This window comes from Hippopotamus amphibius, chromosome 9 (assembly GCF_030028045.1).
Source record: "Hippopotamus amphibius kiboko isolate mHipAmp2 chromosome 9, mHipAmp2.hap2, whole genome shotgun sequence".
NCBI lineage: Eukaryota > Metazoa > Chordata > Mammalia > Artiodactyla > Hippopotamidae > Hippopotamus > Hippopotamus amphibius.
In genome coordinates, this window is record NC_080194.1 from 51,727,785 (window position 1) to 51,750,691 (window position 22,907).

The 22,907-nt window shown below is 36.4% G+C and overlaps 1 protein-coding gene across 1 annotated transcript in view; it reads right to left on the reverse strand.

The window, feature by feature from the left end:
- Positions 1–22,907, reverse strand: part of CNTN5 (contactin 5) — a 1,287,027-nt gene that overhangs the window by 28,040 nt on the left and 1,236,080 nt on the right. The window contains exons 19-21 of the mRNA XM_057750478.1: positions 22,459–22,529; positions 20,144–20,378; positions 11,102–11,211 (exon numbers count right to left, since the gene is read on the reverse strand). Of these exons, the coding sequence (XP_057606461.1) occupies positions 11,102–11,211; positions 20,144–20,378; positions 22,459–22,529 (416 nt within the window). The remainder of the gene's footprint in view (positions 1–11,101; positions 11,212–20,143; positions 20,379–22,458; positions 22,530–22,907) is intronic.

Sequence of the window (22,907 nt, forward strand, 5' to 3'; positions counted from 1 at the left end):
TTGCTGTCTACACTTGTTATTTTATTTTTTGCATGGATGCTGTCTGTGTACAAATGTATATTATGTAACAGAGAGTGAAATTGTGGGTGGACATGATAAATTCAGGGTGGTTGGGTTTAGGAGTAAGGATAAAACCCTGTTTAGAGGTCATACAGTAAATTACCTTTCATGTCAAAGATGAAAAAATAGGAAATACTTCTGAATATGATAGAAGATATCATGCATACCCTTTTGGTTCTTTACGTGGGTAAAACAACATATTCAGGCCTATGTTTTAATACTCTTGAAAATAAAATAGTTTATATAAGTTTTAGTAGAAGAAAATTTGAAATGTGGTTTGGGTTAGAGAATTTTCTCCATGAAACAATGTATTTAGAAGTAAATGAAACTGAAACACAGTATTAACTGAGTTATTCATTAGTTACTAAAAGAATTCTACAGGGTTGCCTTTCAATAGGGCAGGGGAAGGAACAAGTTAAGCAACTGAAATGTTACTTCTTCAATTTCCTTTTGATCTGCTGATTTTTGCAAATCATAAATAGTTTTAGTTAGCCTCCCAGTCTCTGAAAATAACCCAAGAAGGAAATCTAATGATAGAGACATGAAAGCTATTTGATTTTTCCAGAGTCCACAGAATTTCAGAAAAGGAAGGGTAGAAGTATTTTCTTCTCACTGTTTAGTTTTTTATATTCTTATTTTTATATAGTCATAACAAAAAGTCAAAGAGAATCTGTAAAACAGCTGCTACCCACACACCATATGGAAAATAAAACAGCTTTTGTTTTAGCCTTTTGGTAACTGGTTTCATTTTGGCTTCTTTTTCACCTTTAATTTATGTCTGAAATTCCATTACACACACACATACACACACACACACACACACAACCTTGCACCCTCTGCTACACCAATTAAATACAATCCGCCTAGTATGAGTTATTGTCACACAACAGTGAGGACTATTTTTTTTTTGTCTCCTGCTTTGATAATTCGAGTCAGATCATAAAATAAAAACAACAAAAATCTCATCCCTTTCCCCCCTAAGAAATCCCACTACAACTTATTTTATAGAGGAAAACGCAATTGGTATCTTTTCAGTGCAATCAATAAGTGGAAATGGCTTTAGTGACATGTCTAAAATGAAATTCTGAGTTACATATCCTCTGGAAGTTCTAAAATAAATATATGCAAGTCTTGAACATAGTCCAGGAAAAGGAGTCTCTAGGGGTGTCTTTTAGTGAGAATTGTAAAACGGGACAAGTTGTTTTGTCTTTCCTTCTTCTAAGTAATAAGCATGAAAAAGGAATAAGAACTAGGACACTGTGTACTTTTCCACGTGCTATAAAAATACATTGTTGCTTATTGTTGAAATGAATCCAGCCATTAAAAAATATAGTTAATAATAATATTACAAAAAGGCCACAATGAATACAAGTACCATTAACTTGATAATCATGGGGAATTTTGTTTCATAGGCAGAATATACAAGATAATATTTAAAAATGTCTAAAATTTCCTTTTTATTTTATTCAGTAAAATTTTTATTAATTGATTTATTGTTTTATTTAGGAAAATTGAGGACATTTAGGGACAGAAGCATATGCTCATGCAAACAGAAATTTATTCCCATGGAGGGCATTGGCATGAGTTTATTCTCACTAATATTTCCTCAGAGGATTAGGATGCTAAGGAATCCTGGAGTAATTAAGGACATAGAATTGTTCCAATGTCTTCCTCTCTGCCTTTTGTTTACTTAAATTTCCTGCAAACACCCCTCAATATTAATCTGTGATCTTTTAAGAGGAGAGACTAGATCTTAATAGTTTTTGCATTTCCACTGCCTAGCACAGTGCCTGATACTTTTAATTTTAATTTTAATTTTATTTATGGCTGCATTGGGTCTTCGTTGCTGCACATGGGCTTTCTCTAGTTGTGACGGGCAGGGGCTACTCTTTGTTGTAGTGCACGGGCTTCTCATTGCGGTGGCTTCTCTTGCTGTAGAGCATGGGCTCTAGGCGCACAGGCTTTAGTAGTTGTGGCACATGGGCTCAATAGTTGTGGCTCATGGGCTCCCCAGTGCAGGCTCAGTAGTTGTGGTGCATAGGCTTAGTAGTTCTGCAGCATGTGGAATTTTCCCGGACCAAGGCTCGGACCCGTGTCGCCTGCATTGGCAGGTGGATTCTTAACCACTACACTACCAGGGAAGTCCTAGTGCCTGATACTTAATAGAATCTTGATAAGTGAAGGAATAACAAAAATTAATCATCCAATGTTCCTTTATCACTGAATTTCCTTTGTCATTCCTCCCAATTTGGGAAAATCAGAGAAAAGATGATGAAATTTGGCCCTATTTTTCTTTAGTCTTTTTTCTTGCTAGACTGGCACCTGTTTTGATTTTGCATGCACATTAAAATACTGGTGTTCTTGGAAACACTTGAGAGGCGCTCCTCTAAGATTCAGGAATTACCATTTGCAGAACATAACGCTGGTGGGTTCATAAATTCAAAACTGAATCTAATAATTTACTTGCATGGGCCAATGACAGGGATGGAAGTTTGGATGGGGCAGTCATGATAATTCAAAAATAAAAGCCATTCAACAAATATAGCTCACTTCTGATTTTCAATTATGCTGCATGTCATAAGCTAGAAATTTCACATATCTCAATGTCAATGCTTTCTACATGTAGTCTCTGTAGCCATGAAATCTCAAGCTACTTCCATGTAAGTAATCAAAATCCTCAAATGGGTGGTTTTAAGAGAATGTCAACAAAATTGTTCAAATATTTGTAAAATACAATTAGATGGAGTGGTGTTTCTTTCTGTGATTTCATATTCTTTCTTATTTCCTCAGATGGTCATTTATGTGAAGTAGTACTAGACTTGTATAATAAAAGGCTGTCTTGCAAGCTCATTGAAAAGACCACCTTTTTTTCTCTTCATAACAGAATTCTAATCTAGCCTAATTGTGACATTTAGAAATGTCCATGGGCAGACCCACTTAGAAATTAAAAGATATGATGTTTCTAAAATTTCCTGAAGCCCCTTACCATAAAGTCATTTTATTTTCTGCTGGGCTAGGGGCTGTCATCATTCTGACCCTATCTTTATGCATAGCTATTTCTACCATATCAATTGCTTTGACGATTCTATTAGAGGGAGCAGTCATTTTAATTACAAAAATCAGTCAGTTTAGGGACTTCCTAGGTGGCACAGTGGTTAAGAATCTGCCTGTCAATGCAGGGGACATGGGTTCAAGCCCTGCTCTGGGAAGAGTCCACATGCCACGGAGCAGCTAAGCCCATGCGTCACAACTATTGAGGCTGTGCTCTAGAGCCCATGAGCCACAACTATTGAGCCCATGTGCCGCAACTATTGAAGCCCACGTGCCTAGGGCCCGTGCTCCACAACAAGAGAAACCACTACAATGAGGAGCCCACACACCACAATGAAGAGTAGCCCCCGCTTGCAGCAACTAGAGAAAGCCCGTGTGCTGCAACGAAGACCCAACGCAGCCAATAAATAAATAAAATAATTTAAAAAAATCAGTCAGTTTAATTTGAATTAATTGGTTAACGTATTTGAACTTGTTAAATTAGCTGCAGATGAATATAGTTTGTCAAAATGCTTCATTCATTTTTTCTTAAACAAATTAAGGTATAATGGAGGCTTCCCTGTAAAGGACAAAAAAGCCAAATATAAGTAGGTAATTGACAGATGGTATCAGGGAAAGCCTCCTACTGAGATCCTTACTGCTGCCCTATAGGTCTGGCTACAGCAGGAAAAAGAACATCAAAACCAAGACATCAAACAAAAGGAACTACAAGGACTTACCAAAAACCTGAAAAACAAAAATGAAAGAAAGAAACTGAAATAAAGTCTCCCTTGCTAGCCTGTGAACTTCATAAGGGCAGGGACTCTATTTTAGTTATTGTTTTACCCCATGCACTGCACCAAGACATAGCAGGCATTCAATAAATATCAGGTGAATAAGCAAATGAATGAATAATAAATAACTGAGATTCAGACAAAACACACAGCAAGTCAGATCAGGGGACAAACAAGACCCTAATCTGACTGACAATCCAGGTCACAATTAGAGTCACAACGAGATGGGGGAGGAGAGCACAGAGATGGGAGCCTAGAAGGAGAATCAGGTGATGCTATAAGAGCCTTAAGGACTTTACTGCTCCTGATGATGTCCATCTTCCCTCTAAATGACCCTTGCTTGAGGGTAGCCTCCCAAGATTAGTAGAAGAGAAAACACAACGATTTCGGAGACAAGTGAACAACATATAGGTTCAAGTTTGATTGAAGGGTTGCCATTATTTAAAACCATACTATGCATTCTAGAAATATAGTTTGTCAATATCAAAATGGCAGTTGAGTATGTGTTTGACAGCAGCGATGTCCTGGAAGGAAATAAATGTGTGCACATAACTTTAGAAATGATTTCTTTTTTCTCATTTACCTCCACTATTATTCCTGGTGTATCAAGGGAAATTTCCCATATAGAAGTCTCGTCTTGATTTCTTTTAACTGCTGTTATCTGAGGCTAGAATAGTTGTCTGCAGTGGTTAATTATACTCTCTTATAGTCATTGACTGGTGCAAAAACATATTGAGAGGTTGAGTCTGACTCTTAACCATTTCTGATAACACTGGAGAGTTATGATTCTAATGTATATCAAAACACTTAGCTATCCTGACAAGAGACTTAAATGATTCCACAACCAACAAAGGTGCTGCTGGTCTGGCGTTCTGAATTGAGGTTCTCTCCAAATTGTTGCCACTAGTCATTATTTAGATAGAAGTAATGTTCTTAAGGGTATTTGATGTCTACAACCTGAAGTAAATTGATAACACAAGGGATAATGATCACTTATTTAATTGTGAAAATTTTCTGAAGATGATCAGTAACCGCTAAACCCAACAGACACTTTCCTGCTTTGATCTCACTTGATCTCCACAGGTTTAAACATAGTTGACTGTTTCCTAATTTTTGATTAGCTCTTCCAGGTTCTTTGCACACCTGATTTTCCCTCCATCGAGCTGATCTCTCCTTGTCACTTCCCTTGCTGATTCCTTTCCTTTAGCTAAACTTCTACATGCTGAGTGCACCAGGACACAGCTTTTCTCCACTTTCATTCCTCCTCTTATCTTCTCCTTTTCTCTCCTTTTTTGGAAATTTGTCCTTAGGTGCTTTCAGGTAGTAAAATGGTTTTAAATATCCCTATGATTGCCCCCTTTATGTCTTCAGACCTGATCTCTCTCTCTCCCTTTTTTTAAAATAAATTTATTTATTTATTTATTGGCTGTGTTGGGTCTTCATTGCTACACATGGGCTTTGTCTAGTTGTGGTGAGCGGGGGCTATTCTTTGTTGTGGTGAGTGGGGGCTACTCTTTGTTGTGTTGCGCGGGCTTCTCATTGTTGTGGCTTCTCTTGTTGTGGAGCATGGCTTCTAGGCATGTGGGCTACAGTAGTTGTGGCGCATGGGCTTAGTTGTTCCGTGGCATGTGGTATCCTCCTGGGGCAGGGATTGAACCCGTGTCCCCTGCAATGGCAGGTGGACTTTTAACCACTGCACCACTTAGGAAGTCCCAGCCCTGATATTAGACTCCAAACTTACATATCCTATTGCTTATATGACTTATCCTCTTAGATTTCCAATAGGCATCTCGAATTTAATTTAGCCAAAACAGACTTTTTTTATTTCCCATTTTCAAATCTCTTCTTTGTCCAGATTTTCCCTTTGAAATTTTAAAATTTTATTATTATTATTGTTATTATTATTTGGTAAATGGTACCACTATTCATCCATTTGACCAAGGCTGGGACGTAGGAATCATCATTTTCCTTCTCTCCACATCTGATCAGTCAGCAAATTGTGCCAGACCTGCCTCTAAAGTGTGTCCGTCTTTCTCCTATTCCACTGTTATGACCTTAGTCTAAGTTATCATCATTTCTTGCATGGATTACTGCAATAACCTCCTAACTTCTACTCTTGACTTTTCTTCCCTCACCCTTTCATGCTGCATGGAATGGCAGCCAGAGTAATACTTTTTAAAAAATGTAAATCAGGCATTGTCACTCTCCTCCTAGATTACCCCAATGGCTTTTCATTGTATTTGAAATAAAATACAAACTCTTCTCATAATCCATATATCCCTACATAATATTGGGTCTGCCCACCTAACTCTCTGACGACTTCAAATTTTACTTACACCACTGTTCACCAAGGTCTAATTGCTTCACTTCCTTCTGTTCCTTAAGTGAACCAGGTGTGTTCAAACTTTGCACATCTATATGTATTCTTTTCTAAGTTTATCTTACTCACTTTTAGTTATTTACTTATTTTCTCCCGTTAGCATGTGGTATTCATAACAGCAGCACCTCTTCTATCTTATTCACACATTTATTTCAGGTAAAACAAGAGAAGTGACCAAAAACACTGTCTCCATTATTTTCAGAACGGCACACAACTGGTAGTGGTTATAGTAACTGACTACTATAGACATTGCAGCTAAAGCTGCAATTATAGTTAGAAAAATGACTCACAGGATTGATATGATAAGTACATAAGACTTGAAACCAGTCTCATTGGGTTTGGTGACCAAAAAAAAAACCACCAAACTTGTTTTATTGTCACCATGCTTAGAATTCTACTATTAGTAAACACAACTGGGATTGTGGTTGGGATAGAATAGAGGAGGGAAATAGTGATGAGATGAAATATTAAGCTTTAGGGGTTACTACATTTTAGAAATATTTAGTTTGGGAGCTCTTTTACTAGAATGAAAGATGAGGGGACGATGAGAACAGTAAGTTCTGGGGTGGGTAAGGTGAAAAGCAGAGGTAGAGCTTTCCTTAAAGGGATAGAGAGTACAAAAAAGAGAGGGTGGGAGTGATGCTGGTAAGTTTTACTTATATCACATTTATTTAAAAAATCTACACGCAACTGTACAGTTATGAGATAGTCTCTGATGACTATAGTTTACTTAAAGTAACAGTTAATATCAGATTTGGTCATTGAATTGAATAAAGTTTTAATTGTTTTCTAATCATAAAAAACATACATTTGATTTTTTCCATTAACAAGATATTGCGGGTTTTTTTTTTTGGTAACAAGATATCTTTTTGTTTTACATTGAACGAACAACAATATTTATTTAGTTTTGCCCCAGGGCTATGTTAAACATTTCCTCTCACTGTCATAACATAATCTGAATAGATCTGAACCATCTAGAACCCAAGAGGGTGAAAACAAGAGTGGTTCCACTTGCCATCACTCTCAGTGACCCACACGGGGACTTTGCACTTCCCATCCCCATAATTCTGGGCTGTGCAGGGTTAGAGGTTCTAGCCTCCAGAGAGGGTACACTCTTGTCAGAGGATACATCATGTATCCCATTGTACTACAAGTTACGGTTTCCATCTTGGCATTCTGAACGTCTAATCTCCAAGAATCAGCAGACGCCATCTTTTTTAAAACTACAATTTGTAACACACTATAAAATACTATAAATGTTACTGTGCTCATGGATTCTGTATTGTTTCTATGTGTAAAAATAGTTGTCAGAATTTAATTAAAAAATTCGGTCAGTGTGATGATTGTTCCAGAATTTGATTAAATGCTATTAACGTACATGCTTAAAGATATTCCATTTTTGCTTGTCATTTTGAATAAAACAGATTTAGCAAAAACTTTGTGCTCTGACACTCTTGAGTGTCATTCTTGAGTGATCTTGATCTCTAGTCAAACCTTGATCACCAGCATTTTGTAAAATGCTTCTCACCACGGTCAGTAGGGTCTCTGCATTGCCATGTTCATTGGACAATCTCAGATTCATCTTTCTGAATTTCTTAGCAGCATTTGACCGAGTAAAACACTCCATTTTAAAGTTCTTCTCTTGGCTTCTGAACTTCTTCAGTGTCTTCTGTGGTTTCTTTAGCCATATCCTCTTCCTTTCTTGAGTTCCAAATGATGAGGCAACATAGGGCTCAATCCTCAGACACCTTTATCAACACTCAGTGATCTCAGCCAGCACATGTATAAAAACCATTTATATACTGATGATTCCTCAGAGTTGTAGCTCTATCTCCAACCTTTCTCTTTAAACAAGACTTACTTGATAGCTCTTTTCAGGGAAAAAAAAAATCATGAAATTTAACACATCTAAACCAGAATCTTGATTTTTTTTCTCTAAAATATGCTCTTCTCCATGAGTTCCTTATGTATGTGAGTGATATGTCATTCACTCAGTTCCTTGGGTCAAAAAGCTCTGGAATTACCTTTGACTCCTCTCTTTTTCATAGACCACATCCAATTCATAATCAAATCCTGTCGCACTTCCACTCAAAATATATCTTAAAAGGTCCACTTCTCATCAGTTCCACTCCTACTGTCCTAGTCAAAAGCAACGTCATTGTCTGCTAGGTTGGAAGGACCGCTTCTCCACTGCTCTACCTGAAGTTCTCTCTAGAGTCTATTCTTTGCCCTCTAGACCAAGAGAGGGCTTTTAAAATATGAGTCATAGACTGACTTGACTCTCTTTGTTCATAATCCTTTAGTGGCTTTTCCTCACACTAAGGATAAAATCTAAACTCCTTTTAGTGGTTCACAAGACCCCATATAACCTGGTTCTTGTCCTGGTGATTTTTCCATCATCCTGGTGCCATTCTCCCTGTTGTTCACTGCAATCTGGCCAAAATCGCTACTGTTCTGTTCTTTGAACAAGGCCAGCATACTCTTAAGTTAGAGCCTTTGAGTTTGCTGTTCTCTCTGCCTCTCTCTCTCTCTCTCACTTGATGATGTCAAATGTCACAACCTCAAAAAGGTTAACTCTTCAAACCTCTATAAACAGCAGACTCTCACTCTACCTTCTTGTGAGGTACTATTTTTCTGCACAGTATTCACCATCGATTGAAATTATACCACACATTTATTTGTTAGTGTGTTTATTGTTTGCCTTCCCTACTACAACATAAGCTTCATCAGGACAGGGACTTTAATTTCCTCATTGTTTTATCCCTAGCCTCTAGCTCAGTGTCTGCTACTTAGCAGGCCTCTAATAAATATTTGTTGAATGAATGAATAAATGATGATTTATATTTAGAAAGAGAAGAATTGTTCACAAACTTAAATCTAATGTGATCTCTGTAGGACCTCATACAAAGCTGTTATTACAGGTGAGTCATGGGGGAAATATGAATGTCATGCTATTAGGACAGCAGGGAAAAAGTTGAGGGTGACTGGCTATGTAAAAGGAGCACCACTTTGAGATGTAGAAGCTTGTATCTTCATTCTTCTGTGCACCAGAATACACTTTATGGTTTTCTACAAGTATGCACACCAGATGCTCTGATTCAGAGGTCTAAGTGAACTTATACTTATGTAGTTGTTTTAGGTTGGGTTCTGAAAAAGCAGAAGTTGAGACAAGGATTTGAATGTTGTGATTTATTGTGAAAGTGCTTGCAGGTAAATCTATAAGGAAGGGAGGAAAAGAGGATGGGGAGTAGGAGGAACTGAGCAAGAGTATGGTCCCAGGTAATGTAGCTTTGGCTTGATGCACACAGCAAAGACTCTGGATCATAAACCACCACAAAGTTGTTTCCACCTTGAAATAAGGGACCAGTATCAGTCAGTGTCAGCCAGTCATTGACCTTGGGTTGCTTCATTGTGGGGCTGGTACTTTTTCAGATAAGGCAGTGCCCTTCAGTGGAGAGCAATTCCCCAGAGGGGAAGCTGAAAATCATTAACAGCCAACACTCACAGAGGCTAGGGGATGGTGTCCTGGCCCAGTGAAAGGGAGCCGGGCAGGCGACCCCAATGTCTTCTAAAGTGGGATAAAAAGGGGTTGATTGTGAAGCACAGATATTCATTCATTCAACAAATTGATTTTATTTATTGAAATTATTTATTGTAGCTGTCCTGAGCCAAATACTACCAGTCCTGGGATTCACTGGTGAACAGACATGGTCCCTGCAGCGTGGATAGGAAGAAAAAGAGATTTTAATAAAACAAACATGCAATCCTGATATGATATATACTGAATTATCACCAAATAATGAATTAAAGCAAGACTGTAGAAATAAATCCATGATATTGTATAGGTAATGGTTTCATATAAATGATCTTTGCTTAAGTCTTAGAGTATAAATTCTTAATCACTGTAATCATTATAAAACATTAGCAGTATATTAATCAAATAGGTCTCAGGCATTAATTGAAAACTCAAATAGGTAAAGAAATGTGTTTTTACCCTGGAAACCATGTTGGTATATGAGTCCTATATTTGGTCATTGTTCAAAAATCAAGATGATTTTCTCTTAGTGGGAGTTGAAACAGAGGAAAAGTAAACATTAAAAAGTTTAAAGATAACTAAGATCTTGGGTTAGATGCTAATTCTTTTTTGTATTTTATAAATTATCCCTCTAATCCTATCCCTCACTGGCAAAGGCACGAACAAGAGCTGTATGAGAGCTTGGGATTGTGCTTCTGTGGAATAATAAAGTTCACAGGCTGCCTACAATCCTTTAGTCCATGTGGAGGCTAAAATTTTATTGAAGTCAATGAATCGTTATAAAACATTCACCACTGCATGCTGGCACAACTATGTTTAAAAAACAGCAAGATTTGAAGGACAGAAAAGTTATTTGAGTAAATAGGTACAGATCACTAAATTCCAAGCAAATCTGAGAAATTAGTAGAGGAAGTAAGATCTGCCACAAACAATATAATAGGAAAACATGTTTTATACATTAAATTATTAGAGAGAAATACACAAAAATATTTTTAACCACCAATAAAGCAGATACCAGTAAATATCAACCTGTAGCTCCTGGTTTTTTACCTAAAGGTCTATTTTCACTTTTTTTTAAAAAAAATCTTTGCCCGGTGCTATGGAAACTACTATACCGAAAAATAAGCCAGCTAATAAGCCACATAATGCATGTCAGTAAAATAGTATATTTCTTATTTTCTTTTCCATAGAGCAAAATTTCAAAGGAATGTAATTCTGTTGAAGTGTCACCAAACCATCTCTTCAGGAGAATATGATACCAGCAGAAAAAACAAGGCTTATTTTCAATAATTCTGTTCATACCTCAAATCCCTGTGGTCTTCCTAGACTCTCTTTAATATGTTTCCATGCAACAAGAATCTCTGACACAGACACACTTGTAGCCTTGACATCTGTGGGAGCAGCAGTGGGTTCTGTATGAAGGAAAATGGAAAGAATAAACCATGATGGTAACAAGTTATGCCTACCAAAGCATTGCGCCTGAATATGTCAGGTGTTACCTCCTTCTATCTGATTTTTGAAATGAAGTGCTATGATGGTTATGAAAAACACAACAAGATAAAACGATGATTGCTTTGGATTTCTACACTGGGTCAAGTCTCATCAGTACCTTACCAATGACAAATAACAAATCTAGCAAGGCAAGCAAAGATCTTTGTCCTTGGATTAAGTAGGACATTTCTGGAGAAGTTAAATTGTCTGACAAATTAGATGCCAGTCCAGCATAATGATCAAAAGAATGGACTAGGAGTCAGGCTTGGATTTTTTTGTTGCTGTTGTTATTGATTTTCGCCTTCCAAAAAAAATTATTTACCTTCAGGCAAGTTGCTTTACCTCTTCCTGAGCTCCAGTTCCATCATCTGTCATCTGGACGTATTGAGAGTACTTAGCTCATAAATTTTTATGGTTAGTTTTAATTGGAATAATACATATAAATTATTTAGTACAGTGCTTGGCACTGAAAACATTCATTCACAAAACATCGCTAATTTTACTTTATTTTGTACCCTGGGAAGGCACAAACAGAATCTAAATTTCATTAGATTTCTTTTGTTGTTCCAACCACAAAGCTACATTTCCATGATGTAGGAATCTCCATGTGCAAGGAATGTGTTATGAATCATGATATTTAAAAGGCATGCATTGACTTTTAAGACAGGTAGGGACCAAAAAGGAAAATCCCTGAAGGTCTCAGTGTTATTGCTCAAAATCACATTTTCATTTGTTCCTATGCTCAGTGACCTTTCTCACTGCTTTTTATTTATTTTTTTTCAAAAACACCATGTCTGACTGGCATCCATCAGGAGGTGCACTTTATTTGAGGTTGTACTCTATGCGAGGAACAAAATATTTTCAGCTTTGACATTGCTGAATCGTAAATACTGTGTCACAAACACACGTTAAATGAAATGGCAGAATAAGGGGCATAACTTAGTTCAACCAGTCTGTACAAAGTCAACTTCAAAAACTCCTACCCCATAAAAATTGTAGACTTTGATTCTAACCCCATATCACTGGTAAGACTTCAGATGAATCTCTTGAAAAAAAAATATCTATACATATATATATGTGTATATATACATTAGATTCAGGGAACCATGCTGCAAAGTTAGAGTCCTAAGTAAAATTTTTGTCTTAGTCATATAAAGGGAATTATTGGGTTGACTAGACAGCTCGTTTGGGTTTCCCGTAAGATGTTATGGAAAAACCCAAATGAACTTTTTGACCAACCCAATATAAACATTTGCTGAGAGTTTTCCTCTTGTAATGGAAGGTGGCCACATATCTACCTGGAGAGTCTTTTATATTATATTGAAAAATATAAGTCAAAAACATCTACCCTTACTGTAAAAGAAGCCCACAGAAGACTTTTTCAAAGGTACATGTTTGCACTGAGCAATGATTTTTCTTTTGGTAAAAAGCTTTCATTAAAATTACGTATGATATTTGTGTTAATTCAAAGTGCTTTGGTAAATTCACATTAATCTTTACACAGAATCTGACATTAGTTTCTGCCATGATATAAATTGTAATTTATCATTATGCCCTTTGAATAGCTTTTATTTTATTTTGCTCAGTGGTTTCCCTCATCTCACTTTCCAACTGCCTATTATTTGTGCATGTTCCAGTTTAAAAAAAAAAACTCTGGGAAAAGCTTCTACTTTTATTTCCTTCTAGAATTTTGATCAGCAGACCTGCAACAAAATCTTTTTCATTGCTATTAAATGGGAGTTAAAATTCCTGATTTTGCAAGTAAATGAACAAAAATGCTCATGTTCTTAAGTGTGTATAATCTGATCTCCAGGATTTAGGATATGATTTATTTCAAAGAAAGTCACTCTTTGAATATCATTTGTTATTTGGAAGTAGTTTTACTTATCTTTTAAGTGAATGCATTGAAGAGATTTGTGCGCCAAATGCCTTCTTTCAACTTATTTATTTATTTATTATTGAGACAATTACATCTTTGTCAAAGAAGATTGCAAGGGTATAAATAATTTCAGAAGTACAAAATATGTGGTTGGATGGCAGCCCTTCTATCTCTCTTTACCTCTAGAGGAAGAAATTTCTCTCTCAGCTTTCTGTAACACTACACAAGTTTAAGTACTTTTTAAATAGAATGATGAAAGTTTTTAAAAAGTAAAGAAAAATATTCAGAAAATTATTTCCCAAAGCAGCACCCTAATTTCTATTTAAAAGCTCTAAGGTTTTTAAATCGAGGTCAGACAGAAGAAGACATTTCACAGTTGCACTCTTGGCTGCTAAATATTATAGTTGCATCAATTGCATGAGGGTAAATGAAGCAAGAATTGAAGAGTTATCTTTTATTTGTTTCACCTTCCGGATGTAAATAGTATCAGAAATAGACCCATGCTGACCTGCATTGGAAATTTAAGCATGTAAAATGTGACCTCATTCAGTTTACTTCCAGAAGTTTCAATTTGTACTGTTTATTAGCCAGTGAACATTTTCATGTGTATCAAAAAGTTTGTCTGCAGGCAAGAATAACTGACTAGATCATAGAATGTCTGCTTTGGATTGGACCTAGCTGTTCTGTTTGAGCATCCCATTATAATTGAATGATGGAAAGTCACAACTAGAAAGAATTTTAGAAAGTCACTTGGACAAAAGGTCACACATGGGTGGCCAGTGGGTCTTCAGCCATATTTTGTTTGCCCAAATAATGTATTAAATTAATTAATTCCATCATTTCATCTAAAAATAAGAATTTATGGTTTATTTTGGGGAAAAGTGGGTGATACCATGTCTGAATCCTTGGGTGTTGGTAGATGGGAATCAGCCATTGGTCCCATTAGTCAGGGCATATTCTTTTTAGTTTTTCAGATTCTCTACCACTCCCTGCTGTCTCACTTTTGGGCCTACTTCACTTATTTATATTTCTTACCTGACCTCTGTAGGCTTTTGAGTTACAAACCTATGTTTTAAATCCATGCCCTCATTTTGCAGATGAAAAAAGTGACATAGAAACAGGCTGGTTTATCCAAACTCTGCTTCTGGCTCTGAAAGAGCCCCAGTAGAACTCAGGTCTCAAGTGCTCTATCTTCTGTTGCTTTTTAATGGCGCTTAGGAAGCACCTGTCTCATTCTCTCAGGGTCAGCTTTGGGGCACAGAAGAGATTTTCCAGGGAGAATATATAGTTAATTCTCTTGCTGCACAATTGTTTCCAAATAACTGATGGATGAATGGATGGAATAAGATAAAAAACAAACGAACAAAAAATAAAATAGGTGAAGGAGGGAATAACCAAGGGTAATAATAGTAACTGCCATTTATTGAAAATTTGATATATGCCAAGCCTTATTTAAAATTCTTTATATGTATTAATTAATCCTCCTCACAGCCCTACTATCACTATCACTATTTTTCAGAAGAGGAAATCCAGGGGCGGAGAGGTTAAACAACTTGCCTAAAGTCACACAGCTGCTAGAGGGTGCAGAGAGGATCTGAACGAAGCAGTCAGGCCCTGAACACCACACTGTTCTGATTCTGTGCCCAAACCTGTATTTACATACCTGGTGCTTCTTCCTACTGCTTTCTCTTCTCCTTGTCCCACCACACCTAACTTCTCTCAAGAATACTGATGTTATAATCCCCACTTGGCCTCCCTAAGTCTTGCCAGAAACCACCTACACCCCCATTATCTCCTATTTAACCCTGCCACAGGCTTACTATCAACTCCTTTTATTCCTATTTCATGGAGTTTTTTTAAGCTCTTTATTGGAACTATTTCATGGAATTTTTGATTATTTTGAGCCTCAGCTACACTGCTCCTCATAGATCTTGTCATATTCAGGCATCTCTAAAACTGTATATACATTACTAATAAGAAAAAATATATCAAATTGTATACTTTAAACATATACAGTTTATTGTATGTCAAAAAAAAAAAAAAAGAAGAGAAAGAGACTTCAAGGCAAATTAGAGAAACTAGAAAAAGAGTTTTCTCACATCAGTCCCTTGCACAAAGACAAGCAACCAGTAAGTGGTTGATAAATGTTGTTGAATAAATGAATGAATAAAAATAAATAAATAAAACTCTCCTGATCTGTAAATGACAGGATGTTTCTTGCCATTCTTCCTACTATCTATTATACTAGGGTAATTTGATGAAAATTCAGAGACTTATTTCTGATATTATACTAGCATTATGTCTAATAGATTCAAAGATTTTTAAAGTTTTCTTTTCTACACTTATAGTGATATTAATTAGGCCATGGTTGACTCCTTCACTCCAATCTTGGGATATGAAGTGGACAGGCTGACTGATAGAATTCGGTTCCTGTTAGATTAAAAAATTTTGTACAGCATTACCATGGTCATGAATTTAGATGATACATTTGTATTAAGTGACCCAGCAGCTGGAGTTCTCCAAGTAATATGGGGGGATGTGCTTGTAATATTGATTATACATTTGACTTCCCAGGAGGGGTGGGCAGCAGCATGAGTCAAAGGACAGTTTAATAAACTCCTTGGGAGAAGGGTTATGATTTCATTATTTAAAAATTCAGTGAAGACAGCTGTAGTTGAACTTTTACAGGCACTAATCCAAAAGGATCATCTGGCAAAGACAGGAAATTATTCTTTGTATTTTACAACTAATATGCCAATTTATTAATTTTCAAGTTCACAATAAATCCCACTGAGCTCAGTTTCAGCTAAGCGCTGATCTGCAGAATAACACCTCATGAAAGTCAGGTTTTAATTTGAGCTGTGGTAGCTCAATTTGCATGAGGATAACTGCATATCATTTTCTGCAAACAAGGAGAAGCATTTTGGCTTTAATAAAAAATAAAAGCTGCACACTTTTTGCATATAAGGAAAAAGCCAAAAAATCTAGAAAAGGCTAAAGCATGTCACATGTAAACAAATCTTTCAACCTACAATTAATCTATATTGAACGTCTTTCTATTTTTCTATTAGATGTGTTTGAATGCTCAGGTTCTTTCCCTTTCCAAAGCTATAGTAACAAGAACTAAGTGGAAAATGGATGCAAGTTTAATTAATGAGTATTTCCAGAAATATGGAAATGAAGTCCGATTTGATTTCTCATGTTGGAAACAATTGCTTTCTATCACTTATACCATGCGCTTTAAAATCAATTATGTTGGGACTTTGCTATTCTTTAAAAAAACAAAATTGTTTCCAAAATGAGAGTATTGGATTACACCATACCCTGAAACCTGAAGTCAAATCAGGGTTAGAATACACATAATTTTTGCTTAGTTCAAAGGGTATTGATAACTGATACATGTTCACGGTGCATGGAAGTCCCAGCAGGCAAATCTCTTTCCTCTCAGGTTTATGTCACATGTTGCTTGTCACTGACAGAGCCCATTGAGATTGCTTCTGTTGTGGAAACCTTGAAAAGTCTCAAAGTCTCAAGGGTGTTAGTGGAAGAACCATTTGGAGCTTTTCTGACAGTACTTTAGGGCAATAGTCAACATCCACGGGGCAAGAGTCAAGGTCATTTCCCAAGTGATTTACTAAGTATCTATACATATAAATGATGAATCCTTCGACAGTAGATCACATTCAAGATTTTCCCTTCAATAATGTACTTCTTACTTGCATTCCAATAAGCTTCTTAAGAGGAAAAGAAAAAGGATGGAGGGTATGAGGAATGCACATATGCACTTATGGAAGTGTGTTCTGCATGTGACTGCCATCCATTGTCTATGTGCCAGTGGGAAACGGGTTGAGAACGAGTACTGTCAGGTGTGCCTCAAAGCCCTTATGTTCTTTGCTTCCCTCCAAACAATATGAAATCTGGTGACTGTTTGATAAGGCATCTGGCACATTTTTCTTCATGGCTGGTGTTAATTGTGAAAATGTGGTACCTTTTCCATGGTACCCTAGGTGCATAACTGTATCATATGAAGGGAAGGAAATGGGCCTGTAAACAAAGATAGAAAGCCAGTCCCTCGGCTCTTGTTCTTTATCTAAGAATACGGAAGGCTTTTGAGGTGATAAACAGGTAGACTAGGTTAATGGAAGAACAAAGAAACAGAATTGGTCTTATGGCGAAATACAGTCTCAATCAGATCAGTCGGGCTTTGGGCAAGTGTATGATGACAAAGGCACACTGTGAATCTCTGTGAACATCCACAGACATGGACGAGAAGACCCTGCTCCAGCATGAGTACAATATATTATTTTGTCAGTTTATTACATGCCTTGACTCTTTTTAAAAATGGTTTAATCTTGAAAATGTTCACTCCTTTTCAAGTAAAGCAGTTTGCCAAGTGACTAAAAAGGATGTTGATTTCCCTTTTGTTTTATTACAGAGCAAAAGTTGATCTATTTTTACTGCTTATTCTGGGACAATTAAAATTTAAAAGAATATTTCAGAATATAGAAGTTGATAAAATTTCAGTCAGATTTGTAATGGCTTCCAAGGATGTTATAGTTCTAGACTTTCGTTTTTCAAGTGGAGGAACGTGAGGCTCAGAGAGGTGAAAAAACTGCCTAAGACCTTGGAACTCAAGCTCTGTTCACTGCAGGCAAATGTTCTCTCTTCCTTCCATTGTCGTGCTTTTTCTGTTTAACACAATTTAATGGTGCTAAAACTTTGTTAATATTTACACATGAAGTTCCAAAATAATAAATTTAGTTAGTAAGCAAATGATAAATATATGCTTGAATTTTGTTGTCAGAACAAAAGCAGACTCTATTCTGACTTAATTTGCCTTGTATCTTTCATATTTCAGTCCAAAATAAATGAGGTGTTACTATGAAATATGTTACAGCAGCAATGTCAGTGTCTTTGAAAGAAAATACGCATTATCTCCTATTTAGCTGGAAAGAGAAATCTCTAAAGGCAAGCCATTTCAAGTTTAAGGAAACACAGTATAAACAACCTATGGTGGCTGCTATAATTTAATTTCAAAACAAAGGTTGACAAGGAATGTACAAATCTGGATTTCTCAAAGGCAGCACTGGTGTTACCGTACAAAGCACGTACACACCTCTCCAATTCATCTCATGTGACCTTTGGGACCATGTGCTTCATAATTAGGTTAAATACATTAAAACCACAAGAATATGCACTTCCTGAATAAAACATATACTTCAAAATAGGTCTCAGAGTAACAAATGATATAAAATATTGTTACTATATGCCTAACATAATACAATAAGGAAATATTATTATTAAAAACACTCCTGATGAGACATTATAGGGTAGTGATTAAAAGCGTTAGCTTTGGAGTCATACAGAGCTGCGTTCAGATACCAGCCCTGTCACTGACTATGGTTTCTCACAACTCTTGTCCTTTACTGGGTTGGATTTGAGCATGTTACTTAGCCTCTGTGAGTCTCAAGTTTCCTGAAAAATGGATTGCAGCTTGAGATTCCTACTTCATATTTGATTGCAAGAGTTAATATAAGGAATATGGAGACTGGCTATAGTATCTAAAAAAACACCAGAAGCTTGAGATGCTAAGTGCATGAATGTCTCCTCAGAACACCTAGGATTCCTTATTATTACTTGATTCTTCACTTTCCTGGTCACTCTTATACTAGGAAAAACTTTCTACTTCTGCTTCAAAATTTGGCTCTATGTCATAAAATACAAGATAGCTGGTACTGAAACACTACGTCAGACACCACCTTTGTACTTCAGTATTCAAATGGCCATATTTATTTCCCCACCATGGACTCCCAGTACCAAAAAGAGTGCTAATTCTCTTGAGCTATTCAAGTCACATAGTGGGCACAAAGGAAGTAGAAGGGTCAGTTTATGAGAACAATAATTATTTGGAAGGTCAAATGTGTGCCGCCTTTGGTGGAACACTAGTTCGTCATCTGTCAGTTTTAGGGACTGTAAGGCACTGTATTTACTTGCAGGGCCATTTGAAATTCTGCATTTGAATTGAAGAAGGACTCTGCAGGAAAGCTAACTTTAGGGAGTTAGCTCTATCAAGCTTTCTCTCACTCAGAAAATGCATTTTTGTATTAAAACTTGAAAGAACCAATGATTTTGATATAGAAAGCTGAGTTTGCCCTCTAGCACTACCACCTATTGACTGTGACCATGAATAAGTCACAGATTTACAGTTTATTGATCTGTAAAATGGGTACACTGCATAGGTCCTTCCTACCTAGCAGTTTTATATTGAGAATTAAATGAGATTATGCATATGAAAGCAGCTTGCTATAGACAAATCAAGGATTTAATGATTGACAAGACTGGGTTTAATTCTCAATTACAAACTATGTAACTTTTTTAGCAAGTTCCTTGACTATTCTGAACTTCAATTTCTCTTTCTCTACAATTGGGATAATAATGCCTATTAGACAAGACTGTTGTGAGGATTTAATGATACCAGGTGTGAAAAGCTTCCAACAAAAAAATCCTGTCTGATACTTCTCTATCAGTCCAATGTTTTGTGTATGAGGTTAGTAATGAATAGTTATTGGAGTCTTTATTTAAATGTATTTCACATAAATTTACATTTTTTGTGGGTTAAAATAGAAAATGATCTAAATTTCAAACCAGAGAAGTATGGTTAAATGTCCATTCACCCAGAGAATAGACTACAGGCATTGCTAATATTGTTATTGTCATGGAAAGATTTTTGCCATATATCATCAAGGAGTGAAGAACATAAAGCAAAGTATATGGAATGATCAATTTTTTTCAGTAAAAGTTATTTGAAAAGAATTTTGGAAAAATATATCTAAAAAGTTTAATGGGACTATGGGTTTTATTTTCCCTTTTGGTGTCATCTGTATTTTCTAATACATGTACAATAATGTCATATTCATGTACCAAAACAAAATATTAAAATGTTAAATAAAAATAATAAGGATGAAAAAACTGACCTCCTTCAGCTGAACATATGACCACAATTTGACTGAAAGGTCCATCTCCTTTATTGTTATAAACGCCAACCTTCACTTCAAAGGGAGTAAGAGGAGGGACACTTTCATCTCGATAAATGAATTTTGAAGCTTCAGAGGATGTCACCATTTTTTCCTTCCAGCCACGTGTTCCATTGGGCCTGAAAGCCACAATATAGCCAAAGCCTTCCCCATTCTGAAACTCTTCAGACACTGGCTAGAGAAGAAAAATGCAATTAGTTATCAGCAAAATAACTGATCAAAAAATGCACTCCTTCCAATCTTTAACTTTTTAAAAATTATGGATAACTAGAGTAAAAGAGACTCTCCAATCTTTATAGCACACTGGAAGCCAACATAGAACAATAGCTTGGCAGTCATTGAAAATTTAAAAGGCTTTAAAGGTATAAGATAGAAAAATTTAAGTGGTATCAGCTGGTATTTAAGAAAAGTATCAGGAGTATTGAAAACTCTTGAAGTGAAAAAATTTTGCTCCAATTAGTCATGTATAGGAAACAAAGGTCCTTGGATTTCACCCTAGAATTTAACATGTTGGGGAAAACTGTCATATGGTCTGGTGATCAGGAAAATCTTGTCACTGGGAATGCTCTGCAGAGGCCTTTGCACAGAAAATCTAGGAGAAATTAACGGAAGACCTTTCTTTTAGTGTTTTTCTCAACTATATTTGTGTTTTACTAACATATGAAAAAATTAGAATGACTAGAATACAGGATTTGTTCAAGAAACTTGTACTATATGGCTTACATTTAAATTTGTTAAATGGGCATCCATTGCACACCACAGAAAATAGTAACTGTGATTAACTAGTTAGTCAATGGAGCAGTTACCAGCCATTACCTAGCACAATGTTTGACAAATAGATACCCAATAAACATGTTACAGTTGTTTTTTTTTTTTTAAATTTTGATTTGAGGAAAAACTATGTACTGAGTGGAGGAAAAGAGACAAAGCCTATTATATCAAAGTACTATAGACTAAATGTTTAGAGCCCCCACACCCCACAAGTCATGTGATGATTCCTAACCCAGTGTGATGGTGTTAGGAGATGGGCTTTTGGTAGGTGATTTGGTTATGCGGGTAGAGTACTCATGAATCAGATTAGCGCCCTTGTCATAGAGACTCTAGAGAGCTCTCTTGCCCCTCTGTCATGTGAGGACATAGTGAGAAGATGGTGCTCTGTGAACCAGGAAACAGGCCCTCATCAGACCTGAATCCACCAATGCCTTCCAGAACTAGACTTTCAGCCTCCAGAACTGCAGGAAATAAATTTCTGTTGTTTATAAGCTATCAAGTCTACAGCATTTTTGTTATAGCAGCCCGAGCTGACTAAGATACAACACTGACAGGGAAGGCAATTCCATTTAGAGAGATTTGATCTCAGTGAAAGTCAGGTATTGGGAAGTTAATGCCTCTGCAGGAATCAAAAACAAGCCATAAAGTTTATTGAAGAAGGGGAGAATGAACAGAAGAACACATCAGAGGATATGCTCATGGAAGATTTCCTATTGGGGAAAGGAGTTTTTCTGTACATTTCTGTACATTCTATCATTGTTCTTAGACATGGTTGGGGATTGGTTCAGTTTTCTCCAAGGACATTTCCAGCTCCATATTCTAAGGCATTGTTCTGTTAGCTACATAACTATATTTGATAATAAAGTAACAACATCAAAGAAGGAAAGTAGCCTTATGGAATATAAATGCACTTCTCACACTCTTTCTCCCCCCACCCTCCTTTTACAGAAGGAATTTTGGAGGTCATATGGTGAAGCAAACAAAAGAACAAGTGTTTTGTAATCAAAGTCCCAATTCTACTGCTTCGCAGGCAAGTACTCAAACTGTGCATCAGTTTCACAATTTGTAAAACAAAGAAAATTATTCCTACTAATAGGATAGTTGTATGGGATAAATGGGATAACCCAGGCACTACTCCAGAAAAACCTCAACAGTTTTAGCCTCCAAAAATGTCAAGGATGCTATTCAGTTGTGAAGTAATGAAATCAAACTAAGCCAAACAAATATCTGAAGTAATTTGCGAGAGAATGTGTTTTAATCATTCAGACTTTATTCTGAGACAGGATGGCACGCTTTAGACTTGGTATGAGAATGAGAAAGGTCCGTGTTGGAAATATTCATGTGACTAATGTATGCTCAAAGTGTTTCTTAACCTCCTTTAAACAGGAATTACTCAGCTACTCTGTACCAAGTACCGATACTCTATGTGTAACTTTCTTTTCTAAGGAATCAACAAATTCTGATATCTGAGTAGGCTTTCTTACCTCCCAGGCGATGACTAACTCGTGCCTTCTTCCACTTCTTCCACTTACGTTGGTGGGTGCTGTCTTTGGAACTGTGGTTAAAAATGGGCCAAGAGTGAGAACAATACCTAGATGTACAATTTGTGTCCCTACACCAAGAACGCATCATAACCCTACTCTGGGTGGGTAAACATCCCCAAATAAACAAATCTAAATTTGTTTGAAGTCAGAGTGGTCTTATTCAATATTAAACAAAATGTTTGTGACAGATACCCTGCTTTCAAATCTTTGTGGGAGAGTTTGATATATATTTTTTATGGCCACATACTGCATCCCCAAACTAGTTCTCTTGTAAATGCTCTGTGGTGAGTAAGGTCCAAATCATAATTAACACTATAATCAAGGACTTCTACTAATTGTTAGTTAAATTTCATCCAACATGTTTTCTTCTTTCTAAGGATGTGAATCTT